Source organism: Cyprinodon tularosa, unplaced genomic scaffold, assembly GCF_016077235.1.
Source record: "Cyprinodon tularosa strain WSP-4 unplaced genomic scaffold, ASM1607723v1 ctg713, whole genome shotgun sequence".
NCBI classification, from domain to species: domain Eukaryota; kingdom Metazoa; phylum Chordata; class Actinopteri; order Cyprinodontiformes; family Cyprinodontidae; genus Cyprinodon; species Cyprinodon tularosa.
In genome coordinates, this window is record NW_024039467.1 from 478,372 (window position 1) to 496,573 (window position 18,202).

The 18,202-nt window shown below is 40.8% G+C and overlaps 1 protein-coding gene across 3 annotated transcripts in view; it reads right to left on the bottom strand.

Annotated features, from left to right (window-relative positions):
- nrp1a (neuropilin 1a) overlaps nt 1–17,046 on the bottom strand; it is an 87,298-nt gene extending 70,252 nt beyond the window's left edge. For 2 of the 3 annotated variants that reach the window (XM_038268987.1, XM_038268988.1), the window contains exons 1-2: nt 15,206–15,272; nt 13,459–13,633 (exon numbers count right to left, since the gene is read on the bottom strand). In XM_038268987.1, coding sequence (XP_038124915.1) covers nt 13,459–13,633; nt 15,206–15,272 — 242 coding nt within the window. Of the gene's footprint in view, nt 1–13,458; nt 13,634–15,205; nt 15,652–16,634 lie in introns of those variants that run through there. The other variant, XM_038268986.1, reaches the window with a different exon arrangement.
- Between the last annotated feature and the right edge of the window lie 1,156 nt (nt 17,047–18,202).

The following is an 18,202-nucleotide window of genomic DNA, read 5'->3' on the forward strand; positions in this document are numbered from 1 at the left end:
ACCCATTCTTTCACAAATGTTTGTAAAAACAGTCTGCATGCCTAGGTGCTTGAATTTATACACCTGTGGCCATGGAAGTGATTGGAACACCTGATTCCAATAATTTGGATGGGTGAGCAAATACTTTTGGCAATATAGTGTATGTTTCCACAGTATGGACGGAGATAAAATACTTGGATGCAAAGCTGGATATTTCCCTTCTGGAAGGCCCAGCTGCACCCATCCAGTAAGCATCTCTGGTCGACTCCGCAGCCACTTTTTTCAGCTCAACGCTGCTGAGTATTTTTAGATGTCGTAGCTTGTTCCCAATTTCGCCTTGGCCACGCGCTTGTACAGCATATTCCTACGCTGCAATTATCATTAGCACTGATGGATTTAGCATGCTCGCATCCATTAGCTTCCCTAATTACCCTGTCGAGAGATCTGCTGTCGCCAACAATCAAATTAATGAATTTGGCCGTTTAGGCTCTATTATTACATTCATCTTCCCTCTGTAGCATGCATAAATAATCCTTTATTCAGAAATACAAGCACACAGTAAAACAGGAGTTTTCTGCCCCAAGGGTGTGTGAGTGTGTGTGTGGGGGGAGTCTATTTTTCTCAGGCAGCTACAAGTTAAAACATGGATGGGTGGAGGCTGTAGAGTTGAAAACAAGAACGAGAAGCAATCGTCCACAATAGATCCTACTGTTAGTAGGCTGCCCTACGCTAATGTATGACCCACAAGCGTCTGACTCCTGAGCAGGCCAAGCCACATTGTCAGCTGATTTACTTTTTACTCCTATTAAAGACTGTGACACGCCTTGAGGCCCAAAGAGTAGTTGTACATACCATTATTCATCTTGCATAGAGCATGTTTTATCGCTAAGTGAACCTTTGAAGTGTGACAAATAGGTCACAATAACCTGATCATTATAACCCTAATAAACATGAGTGGTTTCAGGACAAAAACAATGCTTGCCTTGTGTTTCCCGTGACAGAGAATCGCAAAGTTGACAATGTTATTAATTGATGGCTTTTTTTTCTGGGTGGCCATAATTTTCCCATGAAAACTGAATAGTCCGAATTTTCCTTACCCGCCATTGTTATGCAACTGCTGTGTGCTTTTCTTTATTTTCCATGTAAAGCATTTTGAATCGTCTTCTTACTGAACTTATATAAAATACAAAGACTCGGCTGCAGACATTTCCAGGCTCCCTAACCCTGACTTTTTAACTCATGATTCAAAAACTGGCACATCTCTTGATAATATGCAGTGTTCAGATGATATAGTTATTGATTTTATATTGAAAAGTGTAAGCCCCGCCCAAACGTTCATCTAGAAATGATAATATTTCCTAAAATCAGAGAACTTGTAGGGAGAGCGAAGACTATAAACTAACAACTGCCATTGTCAAATTGCTAATTTGAGTCTTTCTTACCAACTAAAAAATGTAAATGATAATTTTCTAATAGATCTAGGCCTTAGATGCATTTATGACATGTCATAGTGAAGGGCTCTATCGTTTCTTTCACATATCTTATTTCTAACATCAGCAGTGAATTTGACTAAAGGCTGTGGTTAAAAAAATTATAATTTTGCTAATGGCAAAGTGAAAAAAACATTTAGCATGTGTTTCTTCTGCTTACTGGAACCCAGAATAAAAACAAGTTTGAATTCAGATAAATGCATCACAAGCACAACTCAGAGTGGAAATGTAAATATTTCCACTCTGTCTGCTTTTAGGAATGAAGCGAGCCACCCTTTCGCTTATTTAAAAAATAATCCTTCATAAAGTTTACAGTAATGGCCCTATTATATACTCATTCTGACTGAGAAGTGTGTAATAGGTCAATTACACTCTGAGTTGAAAACATATTCTAACACAGCAGCCTGAAAATCTGTGATATGATTCACAAAGCAGCCTAGCAAAGCTGGAAACTAGTGAAAAATATAAAGAAAGAAAGAAAAAAAGGAGCAAATGATAAGGGCGTGAAAGGAACCATACATTTTCTCAAAGCAAGAGGGAGAAGAAGAGAAAGAGAACCACTCCAGCCCATTTCTGGGGGTCATTACTGGAGGGAATGGCTCCCATTTGTCCCACCTTGACATTTGAGAGGATCTCTGATTACACCGAAGCGAGGGGCGGGCAGAGGTGAGCAAGGAGAAAGCACTCCACAGGGGTCGGCAGCACGACTCGAATGATGCGCTGTCGCTACAACAATGAGAAGTCAAGGGTAAAAATAACAGGGCAGCGAGAGGGAGGGAAGATGTGGCCCTGCAGGAGGCTGGACCTTTACAGCTGGACCACATAAACAATAATATGTAATATAATATTCCAGTTACAGCTTCTCACCATGAAACCCCTGAGTGACAAGAATACAGCACACTGTTGGGGTGGGGGGGGGGGGGGGGGGGGGGGGGGGGGGGGGGGCTGTTGCTTTAGGATGATTCAGGCTGGAATTGCATCGGTTTCCAGACAAATGGACAAGTGCTACCAATTGGAAAAAGGTCATGTGGATGACAAAAATATTTTCTTCTGCAAACAATGGCGGATTTACTTTTTGTCATTGAAATTTAGTTAGTGTTTTATTTGCACATATTGAATGAATGCAAATAGCTCTTTTTTGTGTGCAAAATTACCTGATGACAAATGTATCCTGTCATAAAATGATTACCAAACTGCAAGAGAGTCGGAATTAACTGTTCACCAAGAACTATTCCTGTCCCCCAACAATCGATGGACAGTTTGGTGATGATATGAGCCGGGGTTGACGTTAACGATTTTTACCTTTCACATGACTGACTTTCACATTTCATTTGCCCAGAAACAATTTTTACTTGCCCAGTATAATGTTTGATAAATATCGTTCCTAATATTCATTTTTGTATATATATCAATGAAACATGTTTGTTTTTTAAATGTTTTTTGTAATTCAGTATTTTTTAAGTTTCCAGGTTCCTGGTGTGTAAATGCATACATCAGATAATGAACTCAAGCCTACATTACCGCGTTAACATGCTTTTCAATCCTTCCTGCACATTCTTTTCAAACTTTACTTTGCTTTAAACTGTTGTGTGCTTGGAAAAATATAAATTGTAATGTTAAAAATCTAAAAACAAACTTGACAGGTTAAAAACTTAAGATAAATCACAAGACAGAAGTCAATGTCACAAATTAATAACTTTTATTTCAGAGTCACGGTTTGTTACTATTAATATAATGTGACTTTTCTAGAGAATCCTTATACAGTTATTTTATACAGGGTTTCCACAGTCTTACATAATTTCAGAATTCCCTGACTTTTAACTGACTCAGGATTAGTTTTCCCTGACAAAATAAATGCAGCCATTTGTCGTTTTGGTAACTACATCTAAATTACCGCTAGGAGGACAAAAATCACGCCATCTGGCGGAAAATCACCCGGCTTTTTCAAATCATGCGCCTTTTTCAAATCAAGCGAGAATGTGTATAAAACAACAAAAATGGCGCCGGCAACGCTTCTGGGTCATTTTCATCGAATGTCAGTGATTTTAAAGTAATTTTGAGTGATAAATAATTTTTTTTGCGATCATTGCACTTGCCCGGCAGGCAAATGCAATGAAATTTGTACTCCCCCAACAAAAAACATGACTTGCCCCGGGAGATCGGGCGATGGAGGAACAGCGAGTAACAATGTGGCTTATAGATCTGAACATTAAAATTTTTGACACAAGGCGAGGGATCTCCTGAGATCTGAATCTTATCAAGAGCCCGTGCACCTGGTTAAAATACCAAGTGAAATAGCAGAAACCATCAATCTCAACATCCTCAAAGCAATGGGAAGGCCAGCATTGGTCACTATCCTGCACAATTTGTCTAAGAAATGACCATCTGAATCCTACATGCTAGAGTGCACTGCCGATTTTGTAGAGTTCAAATATATATTACATTTTATTTGAAGTGTTAAACTCAAAATTGTACCAATACCTAAATGTTTTAGCCTGAGCTAATTAGTTACTACGGTACTTCTAAGACCGAGACAGAATTTCTCAAGAGTTCTGCCAGTATTCTGCTTCCAATGTGAGTTACCACTGTTAAATTCTTTATTGTAAAACTGATTGTAAACAATTCAACAAAGCTGCCACTAAGCTGAGCAAAATTAATCCAGTGAGAACTTTATGGCTAAAAAAGTGAAACATGAGGAAAGAAAGTGATTAGAATCTCTCCCCCAAAAACAACTTGTGTGAGTAAATTGTCTGCCTCTGAGGCGGCGGATAGAGTTCTCCCATTGAGTAATGAACCTGATCCTACTTTCAAGGAGCATCCCATACCTTAAACAACAAAGAAAGAAAATGGAAGTTGAAAAAAAAGGAAGAGAGTGAGTTGAAGCAAAGGTCAGGCAGAGGCAAAGCCTTTGACCGCTAGCTTTAAAATCTCATTCCTCATCACAATGGGCAGGAAGAGGCGAACACTAAGGTGTGACTGAATTGCCAGTGCTAAGGGAAACTGCTAAGGTAAATAAACAAGGAATAGATGCAGTGTTGTTGAAAAAGAGGTTGACGGGAAAATAGAAATGGTTACAACCCGATTGAGATAGTTCAAAAACAAACACCAACATGATTGTAAGGTGTTCAGAAACATAAAGTGTGAGCTCTTGCATGCTAAGATACTCACACAAGAATTGGAAAAAGGATAGGACGCCTGAGGGCAGTGGTAATAATAACTGCACTGGGATTTATTCAATTAAATACTCCATCCGCTCCCCCTGGTGCTCTTGCTCTATTTCTCTTCCCTGACCTCCCTAGAGCCTGTGAAAGGGTTGACAGAGGGGAGGGGTGGCGAGGGTCAAAGAGCAGACTTGGCTAGATGCATCATGACCCGGTCATCTGGCTGGCCATAAAGCTGGGAGGACTATGATCGCTTGGAGTGTTGAGCGTTTACCCCCCCTCACCTAACCTAAAAAGTCAGAGCCAGTCCAAATTAGCATGCTTGAGAGAAACACAGTTTTATTTCCAATTCTTTACAGGAAGGATAAATAATTTAAAACGGAAAAACAAATAATGAAAGGACATAAAGGGAGGATATTTGCAAGGACAAGCAGGTAATGTGCTGATTTTAAGATTTGGCAGCTTCCTCTGAATGTAAATCAGTTTAAAGATGTGCTGTCTAATGTTCAAATCTTTTTCCCTTATATCTTTCTGTGGCCGCAATGTTTCCTATACAAAGAGCTCAGATATTCCAGTGATACAGCACTTTAGAAGCCAAAGAGTTCATGCGTTGCAGGAGGCTTGCCAAGTGGTGTATCTCCTCTAGTGGCAATGGGTGAGGAGTGGGAATTTCTTGGCATTATGCAACCGATTTGGCTTGCGCTGGTCAGTCACCTTCTGTCGGCATTTGAAGGACGGTGTGACACTTCCACTTGCTGGCCTGACAATCAAACATGCCACCCTTATATGATGCCGTCAGCACATAGGAGAGAGACACTCCAGTGCATACAGGGGTCATCCTGGAAAGGCTGGCCAGGCGCCAGGGAAGCAGGCTACTAATAATACCTTCAGCACTTTACCCCACTGAGATAATGCCAGAAAAGATTGCTGTTGGGCTGTCCTCTTTCACATTTTCTCTTGTCTAATGGAAGAAATAGGGCACCGAGAAGAGAACGCAATTGTTGCCGCAATGAAAAGGATAGACCACAACTAATGTTGGCAATTTAGTGAGGAGAGATCATGCAAAGAGCAAACAAAGGGAGGGATTGTTGAGTGTCTCTAAGTCAATCAGAGAGCAGCTGGCTATCAACCCATCAATCACTGTCTTGCCTGCTGCACTGGTCCAATCACGCAGGGCTGAGTGGTGGAAAAACCCTAGAAAAACTGTAGCCTGCTGTGGGCAAACATAGCAACTGAAAATTAACCCAAGGAACTGGGCAGTAAAGAAAATGGTTTCTGCCTCTGACTTTCTAATCTACCTACCCTCTTTACCCCATTGCACATAAACTTGTTTTAAATAAATCCCCTCTGGGAAAATTATTTGATTGTTTGAGTTAGAATCCCTGCGGTTAGCAAGACTTCACTCCAGTTGGCCACTCTGTTGAGCACTGGGGCGTTGGGGCAACAAACAACCTGTGTCGAACTGTGGCCACATCAATCAAAATCGTAGGCCTTTAGGCCCCGTCCACACAAAGTCAAAACGAACAAGAAACGTTGATATTTTCCAAAACGTTTGTCGTAAAGACGGAGACGTAAAATAAATGTGATCGTCCACACGAATGCATGAAAACGCTGCAAAATGTATGCCAGGCTTGTAAGTGGCACTGTGGTGCCAAAGCAAAAATAAGCAACGAAATGTTGGGCATGCGCACTAATATTTATACATGGTTGCCCTGCGGGTCCATTTTCGTGGTTAAGTCAAATTCAGGTGATGAACTATGTCGTCGATATTGCTCTGTTCTTCCTGGAGATATTCCAGAAGAAGAAGATTCTGTTGTAAGCCCGACAGCAGGGTGAGTAGCATGAGCAGCAACCATTCAACACAGTACGGCGCCATTGTTGTTGTGATACTGTGTCGCGCATGCGTGTTTAGAGGCGACGCTATGACACATGCGTGTAAAAAAAAAAATGCGGTTAGAGCTTAAAGATGGAAACGCGAAAACGGCGTTTCAAAATCTTCCAACTCTGAAGGCTGAATAAAAAAAAGATAGTTTACAGACCCCCGAAACGCCGGCTTCGTGTGGATGAGAGGCTGGTTTGGTGAAAAATTTGTGCGTTTAGGCCAGGATTCGGCTTCGTGTGGGCGGGGCCTTAGTCCAGCATGGATAAATGAATACAGCATGTCTGACAAGCACCCAAGGCCCATCTCATCAACTCAGCTAACGTGGTATCAAAGGATGAAGCTGCAGGGTCTATCCCTGTTTAGGGGCTTTTTGTGCACAGCTAACATGTATTTTTTCTCGTTTCCACGCAAATTATCTTTAGGTGTCACCCATGGATGCACAGGTGACCTGTCCGCTTCATCTAACTGTAACCCGAAGCTTCTCTTTACTCCTTCACAAACTGGATTCTTATTTCTTCGTTTGTGTGAAACGTGCGCTGGAGAGATGGTACTCAATGCCAACTGTACTTTGAAAACAAAATGGCTAACTAAGTTATAACATTTTATAGCTGTTTCATTGTCGTTGGAAAGACTCCCACAGTCTCATAATGTCTTTCACCATACAGTCATTTCCTTGTTTGGGATACAAAGTCAGATTAAAAGGGGCTGATCTTTGTAGGGTTCATGGGCTGCACTGTCATTCTGCAAAAATGCCTAGATAGGAAAGCTTAGGTTGGTTCAATCAATGTGCCAGAGCAGCTTATGGACAGCAGTCTATGAGTGACTCCCCAATCTCATCAAAAACGAAACAAAACAAACAGAAATATAAGAGACTGATGCTTTTATGGCCTCAGATTTCGTACTAGTGCTCGAAAACAGCTAATTTACGGACAACAACCTCTTTTTCTCCTCCTCTCCCTCAGATCTGCCTTTTTCCACTCCCTCTGCTGCGAAGGGAACTTGCATCCCACTGTGAGGTAGAGTGGCTCGCCTCCCAGTTGTGGTCAGACTGTGCATGAATCAAAGTGGTGACAGAGCAGCGGGGAGGATGGCAGATGCCACGGCCAGAAAGCTTTTCAATCAGGCTGCCCTTCCAAGCTGTGGCCAAGGTGAAACACTTCACCGGTGGATTAAAAAAAGACACTCAACAGCCTTACTCACACACATATATATATATATACACACACTCACTCATACTCACAATGACCTATTTTAATCCTGCTCATTAGCAAGGAAGTAACACCTCTACAGTTAAAGGAAATAAAAAGAAAGAGTACTGAATGTGAAGGGCAATAGCTGTTGAATACATCTCTGTCTCCAATTCCAAATTCGATGCCCTCAACTTAATTAGCCAGGTGAACACCCTCCAAAGCACCACAGCTTTGCACCTCTTTTATTTTAAATGCCGCTCCTATTTCAACTCTGAACAACAACGCCATATTGCAAAGAGACATTTAAAATACAGGGCGCCTTTTTCACCATTTCACCACACTGACAGCATAGGGTTAGGCATAATTGGTGTGAGGTGCAAACAAGTTGTATTTAAAGTGGATTGCTCTTCCGACAATCTCTTATTCCGGGGGGCACGGCTTCAGTTCGCAATTTAAAGCCTAATTTAATTTCCACTGCTATGAACTGTGGGAGTCTATTGTTGTAGAAAACATCAGCTTGCACATGTTCGGTTGTTTTCGACAAGGAGGGTAGTTAAAGAAAGCGGCGGCCTGTTGTTTGCAATCAAGTTTACATTTTTCTGTCTCGACTTTTGAGGACAACTCTTCTAAATCATGACCAAGTCAATGTCAACCTATTGCTTAAAAGGCAACTGACAAAAAAAAAAAAAAGACTGTATTCCTGTTTTATTTGTTTCCCCTTTCTGAGAACAGATACACAAACAATCTGTCTTTGGCTGGCTTGCATCAGGGGCTGAGCAGTAACATTTCCTCCTGACTTTCCAGCTGTGAAGCTCTGCTGCTCATTGTCATGGTGTCCCTCTGTCAGAAAGGATGGAATTAAGTAAATATCAGAGTGCTGCTTTCTCTACAGCCCCCTTCAGCCCCACACTGTCACTTCCTACAAACAGGTGGCTCTCTTTATAGGACACTGAGTGGAACTCCGCATGACAGAGGCAGATCCAACTTTAAATGCGGGGTAGGTCAACAATCCTCTTTTCCAAGCTTCTGACAGGGGTGATCCTGCTCAGAAAGGGCAGGAAAGGCAGGATATGTATTGTATTAGGTACACAGTGGAGAGTGTTTTCTTTCCTGGCAGGCCACAAAACCTGACAGAAGGAAATGCAGTGTGATACAGACACGAATGAGAAAGTAAGGAAAGGTAGGATTCCTTTTTCCAATATTTAAATTTGTCCACCTAAGTGTAGATGTAGGGATCTTGTTGGCTTTTAAAGCACTATGAGTCTAAAAGTTTTCACTCGCTTTCCTCTCGAATGATGCTACTTTATACCACCCCCGTCCAAACTTTTTCTCCATCTACCCGCAAACACTGTCAACCTGGAAAGTCTGTGGGGACCGGAAAGAAAAATAACACCCTGGTAGAATTAAACAGTCATCAGGAATGGCTGAGAGGGGTGAGTCTTCCTTTTTCTCCCTTCAAGTTTTCAACTCAAATCATCTGCTCCTCCAAAACAAACAAGACCGAAGCTCTGCCTGACTGACTGTCCGAATGGTTGACTGCAAGGGATTTTATTGTGTTCAACATTGAACTGTTTTCTGGTCTGGTCAGAAAATCCCACACTATCAAAGATTCATAGTGTTTGTGAGGAACCTGCAGGTTCTGAAGTATTCGTTCTTCTTTTCAAGTCAACAAGGGAAGGGGAGGGGGGGGTGGAAAAAGTTCAGCAGCTCAAACTTTATCACACCTCTAAACAGAAAGAAAGCAAGCTATAGTATTCCTTTTTTTTTTTTAAACAGATGAATTGCCTATCAGGTGTACCCCTCTTTCACTTGTTTGTATTCTCATCCATGTTTCCATTCTAACTTCAGATGCTGCCAGTTCAGCCTGACAGGTCTTATCAGCTCCCCAAGGAACAAAGAATAAATGCATAGAATAGTGATGGACTACAAACGTATCTGTTTGCTTTGTTGTCTTTTTTCACCTCTGCTCAGCCAGCTCATTCCGCTGATTTTCTGAGCAAATTGACTTCAAATATTTGCCTTGATGCGGCCTGTGCCTTTTCCCTCAAACTTCATTAGCCGCAAGAGGCGATGAGGGGCAGCTCCCTGAAAACTCCACTCCGTGAAAGTCTACAACGGCGTGTGAAAGGTAAACACGTCATGCATTCAGAATCACAAGGCTCACTTAGTCCCCTTATCTCAGTGATGGAGTGTTTTCCTTCTGCTGCTCTCAGGATACAGGCCTCTGCACTTCCCTAAACAAACCTGTCAAGGGTGCACATGCAACAGCAGCATGGTAGCCAGGCTTTACTCCATATAGACTTGTTTTTCCTCCTTTTTTTTTTTACAAGCTCGACTTTGAGTGGTTCTTGTTTGGTTTGCTGATAAGACCTGTGTAGGAGGAACATGTGGTGCATGTGTGTTCCATTGGCCCACTAATTAGATTGTATGGCAGTCCACTGAAGCATGCATTGTGAGCCCAACTGCCTTCCTCTCTGCCCCCACCAATGTTAGCAGTCTATCAGATAAGGAAGCCATTCTGGATCTCATCAGTTTCCATTATATAAGGGCTGATTTGGTGAGCGGAGCTGCAACGGGGATTCTGATGAGTCCAGCTCTCATGTCAGTCAACTGTACAGCTGATACATGCAATGCTTTGTTAAGAGTTTTTATACCTCCTAAGCTTCTCTATGCTTTTTTTTTCACATTATGACAACAAACGTCGGTGTATGTTTGAGGATTTTGGTTTTACAAACAAAAAGTGGTCTATATTTGTAAGATATATAAAAATTTTTTTTCCAAAAGTGCCAAAGGAAAGAAAACCAAATATAAGAAACACTATGTGTGAAAGAAAAATAAGGCTCTCAACTCACCATCTACATAGTAGAACACGGTGGTGGCAGAATTATGCTACAGGAATGCTTTTTTTTTAGCACGAACAGAGAAGGTGATCATAGTTCGGAAAAACAAATTGAGTTAAATAAAGATTATAGGAGATTTTCACCTTGCAGCATGACAATAACTATAATCTCTTAGATTAATGTTTATTCTTACTATACTACCATCTTCAAATACTTAAGAGGGGAAAAATTTATTCATCTTCTTAAAAAACTAAATCTAAAGACAAATTTGGATGGCTCACAACGTATGACCAAAGCTCTATGTAAAACACTCCACTACCAATATTGAAAATGAAATTAAAAAGAGGGGAGTCACCATATTTTTGGGTGAAAGCTTTAAAGGCCCAAATACATCATTTCCAGGCAGGTTGCGCAGCCATCTGCCTGGCTCATTTACTAATGGAGCCTGAAAAACAAGTGGTTAGGAACCTTTCGGATCACAGCGCTGCTACTAATGCCTGCTCTGAATGTGTATTTCATCTAAAGTAAAATGCTGATTATTGCAAGTACCTAATCGCTGTTCATCTTGGGGAATCGAAACATGCATTTTAAATACTTTTTACTGCTAATATAAGCATTAAATGGAGCGATTAAAATGGGGAGATCTCCAGATATAGCCAGGTTCTGCTGACAATGTGTCTCCTGAAGGAAAGAGCAGTGGTAGTGCTGAAGTGTAAAAATCAAAGACTCACTAATGTATAAACCCAACCTTCTTTAAAAAAAAACCAGGAGCAAACTCACTTTGTAGAGGCCTAGAGGAACTTAATGCCTCCTCTAGCATGCTCAACATCTTCATTCCCGACTAATTAGATTAACACAGGCATTGTTATTGACCCTTCTTCCTCCTCCTGTCCCCTCCTCGCCCTCTGTTTCTACATATTGGACTTCATTCACAGTGAACACCCCCCCCACCCCACAACAGGCCTGACGCTGGAAACAAAGGAAGTGTCAAAGATCCAGCTGCTAAAAGACAGCAGCATTCACAGGCTGCCATAAATCTCTGGCAGCTATAAAGAAAAGGTTAAAGTGGGATTTAAATCCCAGGTTGGGGGGGGGGGGGAGCTGCTGCCAGTGTATACTGGGAACATTCAAGGAGTACAAAGGAAGCATAGGGTCCCAATTTTGGGTGGAGCGGGGATACAGTAAGAGGATCCAGAAAAGCTCTGCGTTCTCCGGAGCCCTGCAGCGTAAACAAACAGCTGAGACAGAACAGGGCCGACACACACACACACACACACACACACACACACACACACACACACACACACACACACACAGACACACAGAGAGACAGGCAATCAAAGCGAGGCAGTGAGCCCAGCAAAGCTCACCTCGGGGCATCCACGCTGACACAGCCTCATCACATTACCCACTGTCTCTGGTTTCGGTGGCTCCGACTACCTGCCTGACAATAGGTCGGCTGCTTAGCCTTTTGCTTGATGCAGGAGCTCATGGCTTACAAGTCAAATAAGGATCAGTTACCACCTGTCACAGAGAAACCTGTCTTCAAAGGGTGTTTTTATCAAGTTTGGCTAAAGCGGTTCATATATAATTGCTGTCTTGAGCGAGCCTCTCCTTCTACAACCACATGTAATTTATCTGTTTTTCTCTAGAACATTTAAGTCCACTTTTGACCATTTTATATATTATGATTTTTTTTTTTTGGCTTTCTGAATGTACGGTTGTTTTTTCCACCCAAAAAAAGGTTAAAAACAATCCACTGGACTTTGTTTCCAAGATTGAAGACATTTCGCTTCCCATCTAGGAAGCTTTATTTCAATTGAAAATGTCAGGAATAGCGTTGGGTACGAGGTTTTATACAGTAGCCCAACAAAACCTTGTTTTTGTTTTGAAAACATGCAAATTGAAACAGACGAAACAGTTGAAACAGTCCACCCCTCTGGAATGGGGGGCGTTTGGCTTCTTTTGTTAGCCAGCAATATCCCAAAAACAGTTTAAAATATTGCTTTTTGAGTGTGTTTACAAAAATAGAACAAAGGTTTTCTAAATCTTAATTAACATATCAATTGATCTCTCTTCGGTTTAACATAACCCACTCCTGTGTTTGACAATCCTTAGTTTTGAGGGTTTTTTTTAGACCTGATTTACTAGAAAAGGTAAAACAGAAAAGCTAATTAATGTAACACAGAATAGGAATCTTGAATTGGTAATTAGCTTTAGATGCAGCAGCTGTTGGCAAACATGCCACGATTTCCTTGGATGAAAATATGTGAAATGGAAATAATAATGATAATAAACCTGAAATTGTGATAAACTGTTTATTTTGTTTTGTTTTTTGGGTTCTCATGCAATCCGCTCAAATTATCCCATCCTTTATTTTAAAACTGACACTAATAGATACTCAAGTCCCAACACTGATATCAAAAGTTAACTAAATAGTTAATTAAGCCATGAACACATGCATCTACAAAGTAATGAGAATATGCTCCAAGATTTGATTTCCACTTTTACAAAAAGTCATGTCAATATGCTTCTTTGATCAAATTTTACTCTGCAAAATCACAGCCGCTGACTTCACAGCACAAAAAAAAAAAACGCAAAAGGGAAGAACTTTCCAAAACCGAACAGCATGGAGGAGACATTCTTTCATCCTTGCGTCTCACCGCAGGAGGATCACTTCTACAGATTGCTGGAGCTTTCCGTCGCTAGATGGCGCAGTTTGACGTGCAATAAGTGGAAGGAAAGCGAGTAGGGAGGGAGATTCTCTCACAGAAACACACATCAGCCGCACTTATGACTGGAATATATGCTTTGTGATTGAACACAGAACTGCATTTGGTTTTACGCCTGAAATGGAGCATAGATGCAAAAACTAGTACTAGTATAAACTGCGCGCGCGCGTTTCTCATCACTTACTTGCACTCTCGGTCCTCCAGATCAAAATGCGGGTTGAAGTTGATAAGGATCCGCTGGTGAGGACCAGGCGCCGAGATGACCCACACGCACCTCTGGGAGGGGGGGTAGGACACGGGGTAACCTGGCGACGTGAGGTAGCTGGCGCTGGAGATTCTGATGTTGCCACCGCATTTATCTACAGAGAGGTGGGAGGGAAAAGGCAACTCTAGTAACACAGATACTAAAATGCTTGTTGAGCAAAAACAGCCCCGGTGTTATTATTTAACCATAAACAATCATCTCAATTAAATCCAAAACTGTGCGTAAAAACAGGCGTCGGAACTGATAATTGGACCAAATCCTATTCGGACAGATAAACTCCAATATGTTTTAACAAAAAGCGTCCTAATTATAATCTGGTAAACCAAGATAAGATAGTTTATTGGCAAAACAACAGAGGAACAGTTGTTTCTCTCTCACTAAAAGAACTTTTAATCGTTTAAAGTCTATTTTTTAAAAGAAAGGCGCGTTAACATTTTGCTTGAACCCCTCCACCTAAGATGTGCCATTCTTTTGCAACAAAGGGAGAAAGTTTATCTTACTTAAAGCTGATTTCAATCTACATTTTTTTTTTCTTCTCCAACTCACCCACAAGCAAGAAGTTTTAACTTCTCTAAAGTTGATATATTCAATAACTGATCTGTTCATGAGCCTACATGATAAAAACAAAACAAAAAAACAACCTAAAAACAAAAAAACTAACCTCTAATTGGATTAGCCCATTTGAAATTAAGATTTTAGGAAGCAAAAAATAAAAAATACAAAATAATGCTATAAGGAATCCATCATATCTTAATAATTTTATTAGAAAAACTCTTTATTCTTTTTTTCCTTTTTAGATCGATTTTGTTCATTGTTACTGAAACACTGACTATACTTCCAGTAGGTGGAACATTGCGTGATGCTCAATCAAAAGCAATGATTAATAATTTAAAAAGGAAAAGAATTAGGCCAACAAATTATTCATTATGAGCGCATATTTCTATTAGATAACCCCATTCTGCCACATGCGCGTGGTTAAGCCAGTGAACGGAGGGAAGGTACGGCGCCTTTTGTGTTTGATATTCAAATAAACACGCAGTTTTAGTTGGAGAGGCAATCATCACCCCGCGTCTGAGCGCACAGACGTTTCTCTGGAAAGTTTTGGTTTTGAAGTCAGGCTGATCTGCAGCTTGTTTCAACGAAACTTCCCTCCTCCTGACAGCGCGTTTCATCATTAAAAATAGGCATTCTATTTTAAAAGGGGCACTTTTTGCAGCTATATATTTATTTATAAATGTCTCTGGCGTCAACATGATTCTTTTGATCTTTTTTTTGTCCCAAATGCAAAAAAAAAGTGCTTGGATCTATTAATGCACCAACTTTTTAAACTGCATCCTAGTCAGATTCACAGGCTATTGATAGTAAACATTATTTTATGCAGGCTTAAATATAAAGATTCACCTTCAATTGCAAACAAACAAACAAAAAATAACTATCAATATTAGGTTCACAGTTCTTGTTTAGATGTGTTTTAATTCAAACTTCATTAAATTGAAACTTTATATCATGGCGCGTGAGCTTTTGGCATTTTCCAGGCAGAAGTCAGAGTTTGCCCAAAGATCAGCACAGATCAGAGGGGGCTAATCTTTAGGAAAAACACGAGGATTAGTGGCTTTGCTGGGTACATAAAAGCTTTATTTATACAGATATCAGATGTCACACTTACCGTTTTTAAAAGCCTCGAGCACCAGGAGGAATCCCATAAACAGGACAAAAACTAATCCACAATGCATCCTTGTTTTGTCTCCTCCAAAATCAGAAGAAAAAATAAAAAGGAAAAATAGCACTCCAGGAAAGAATTGTGAAAATATTAATCAATTTCCCCAAAGCTCTTTGTTTTACAATGTGTCTCCTTTGTTAAGTGTTCTTTTTTTTTTTGTTTTTTAGCAAAAGAAAAATAAAAAGTTAAAAAAATAAAAAAGGTATCAGCGGTGCTGAGCGCTCAGGTCGCGGGCATCCTGTCACTCAGCTCCTGCTCCGTCTCCTCTCCTCCGCCGGCTGCTCTCCCCTCTCCAGGGCCAGCCTTTCCATTTCCACTCCGCAGAAAGATGCCAGTCCTCCGTCCCTCCACCTTGCGCCCTTACTCCGTTGGATAATGGATACAATCCTTGGCTGTGAGGCGCACAAACAAAACAAAAAGAAGATTGTAAATTCTTTATTTACGCGTGCGCCCTGCGCTTCTTACTCTATAGGATTTGGGAATAGTGTTTGGCTTCATTTGGCCAACCTGTGTCTGCAAGAGTCCTTATATGTAAGCGGAGTTACACTGAGCCACTGAGCAAAGGCGCTTCGTTAAGTGACATGACTCTCTCTCTTTCTCTTTCTCTCTCTCTCTCTATTTTCTTCCCCCCTCCCACTATCCCTATCTAAAAAAAAAGCAGTCAGACAGTAATGGAAGATATAGTGACTCAACAGGACTTCTTTCGTCTGGGCCGCAGCCATATATACATATATATATATATAAAAACACGCTGACAACTATGAACAAACTATTTATTGAAAGGAATTCTCCAAAATAAGAGCAGTTTCACTCATTGTTTGCAATGATTTCTCCATATCCTCCACTTTGTGACTCTATTGTAAATACTACAGCTGCAGTGGAAGTGAATCACATGTTCCTGTTTTCTGCTCTGAAGCCAGAGGTCTACATTTATTTCCCTTTCCTCCCTCTCTCTCTGTGTGAATTTTTATTTTAAGCACCACAGCGCCTGTTTGTTAAAAAATAGAATAAAGTAAAACTACCCATCAAATGTGACACCATTAGACCGTCGCTCTGGTATATAGAAGAAATCAACTGAAGCGTATTTCAGTAGCCTGCAGTAGTTCACAGCTGGATCACAAATGCACAAAAGGGGAATTTGAAACTCTCACCTACTTTATACATGTCTGTGGATTTTTTTGACAGGTAATTATAGCAAATTGTATTTAATAGACATATTTGCCATTTAACACATTAAAGATGTCACTTTAGATTTGGGTTTGAAATCCAAATTCATGGATATATGTGTGTTTTTTCACACTTTTCTTTCAACCGCAACATGAACTAAAGAAAGATAAAAATAAATAAATAAAAATTATAAAACATCTGCATTCACCTGCTTCTTGAGGATTCGCGCACCGGCAGCAGGCATCCAATCCTTTTCCGCCTCCAACAAGAGCAGAAACGCACAAAGTGCACAATCCGACAAGCTTTGCTCCGGTTTCCTTAAACAACAAAAAAAGAAAAAAAAATCTTCCAAAAGTGAGCCCAACTTCTTCTCTCCTCTAGTTCGAACCGCCCGCTGATTCCGGGGGCAGCTCTGCGCAAAGACGCGCAGCCTCTACCCGGTGGAGCCGCTCTGTAGCTCGGCGCGCAGACAAGTCCTCTCCCCGAGATGAGAGCCGATATCTCCAGCTCTCATTCACAGTCTCTGTTACAGCTAAAACCCTGACCACCGCCACGGGAGACGAGATCAGTTCCCAAATATCTCTAAAGCAAATAAAAAAAAAATAAAAAATAAAAAATCAAAATCTTATTTAAATAACTTTCCTCTTCCCGGTTCGAGCTCCTCAGTGCGTCTTCGCTCTCCGCTTCTTCCACTGACTGATGCAAATGAGGGAGGGTCTGAGTCCGTGCCAGTCCCACACGCCCCCTTTACGAGCGGAGAGCTGGGATGCGCGCGCGAGGTTGTTTTCTCCGTGCGTGTGCGTCTCTGCAATCGATATGCAGATTTCACGCGGCTGGCTGGTTGCTCGCTTTTTGTCAGACTGCAGCCTTTATTGGACGCGCGAGAAACTCTCAGTAAACATAAAACACGCTCATCCTCAATGAGATCTATCTCAGCCCCGATCCACACACCAACAATCTCCCTTCTGCTTGAGATCCTCATATGATAAATAGCCAAGCAATGCAGCATGATCGCTTCCAGAAGTCTTGTGAGGATATTAGGGAAGCCTCTGATTATATCTGCAACTCCAGAGGAGCAACGATACCAACAGAAGATAAAGGATATTAAGATGTGCGCTTAGGTCACCTCAGTGGAGCTTACACACACAATCCCATATAGGCAGATCATGTAAATATGGTCGGTAAACTGGTTAGTCAAAGCAATTTGCCTGTACAAGAGAGGATTTCTTTCTTTCTTTCTTTCTTTCTTTCTTTCTTTCTTTCTTTCTTTCTTTCTTTCTTTCTTTCTTTCTTTCTTTCTTTCTTTCTTTCTTTCTTTCTTTCTTTCTTTCTTTCTTTCTTTCTTTCTTTCTTTCTTCCTTCCATGTTCATTATTCTTTCTTTCTTTCTTTCTTTCTTCCTTCCATGTTCATCGGTTTAATGCAGGATAACTTAACATAAAAAGTTGGATCCAAATGGATCTGATTTTCTTCATTCCCATGTGAGATCCATCTTAAAAATAAAAAACTCCAATATGGGTTTTATGTTAGTCAGGCCAAATGAATGTTATTAAAGGAACCAGAACTCAGTTACCCAAGTAAAATCCATATAGACCACAAACATGTGTTGGCTAGGAATTGGCAGAATGAGTCAGACCACAGTGGTATCTCAAAAATACTGACATTTCCACTTGGTTTCAATTTTTTGATGTACCTTTTTAAATGCTGTATAAAAAAAGCAGAAAAGAGCCAAGGCAGGAAAATATGTCAAATCAAATTCAATTATTTTTCAGTTTTG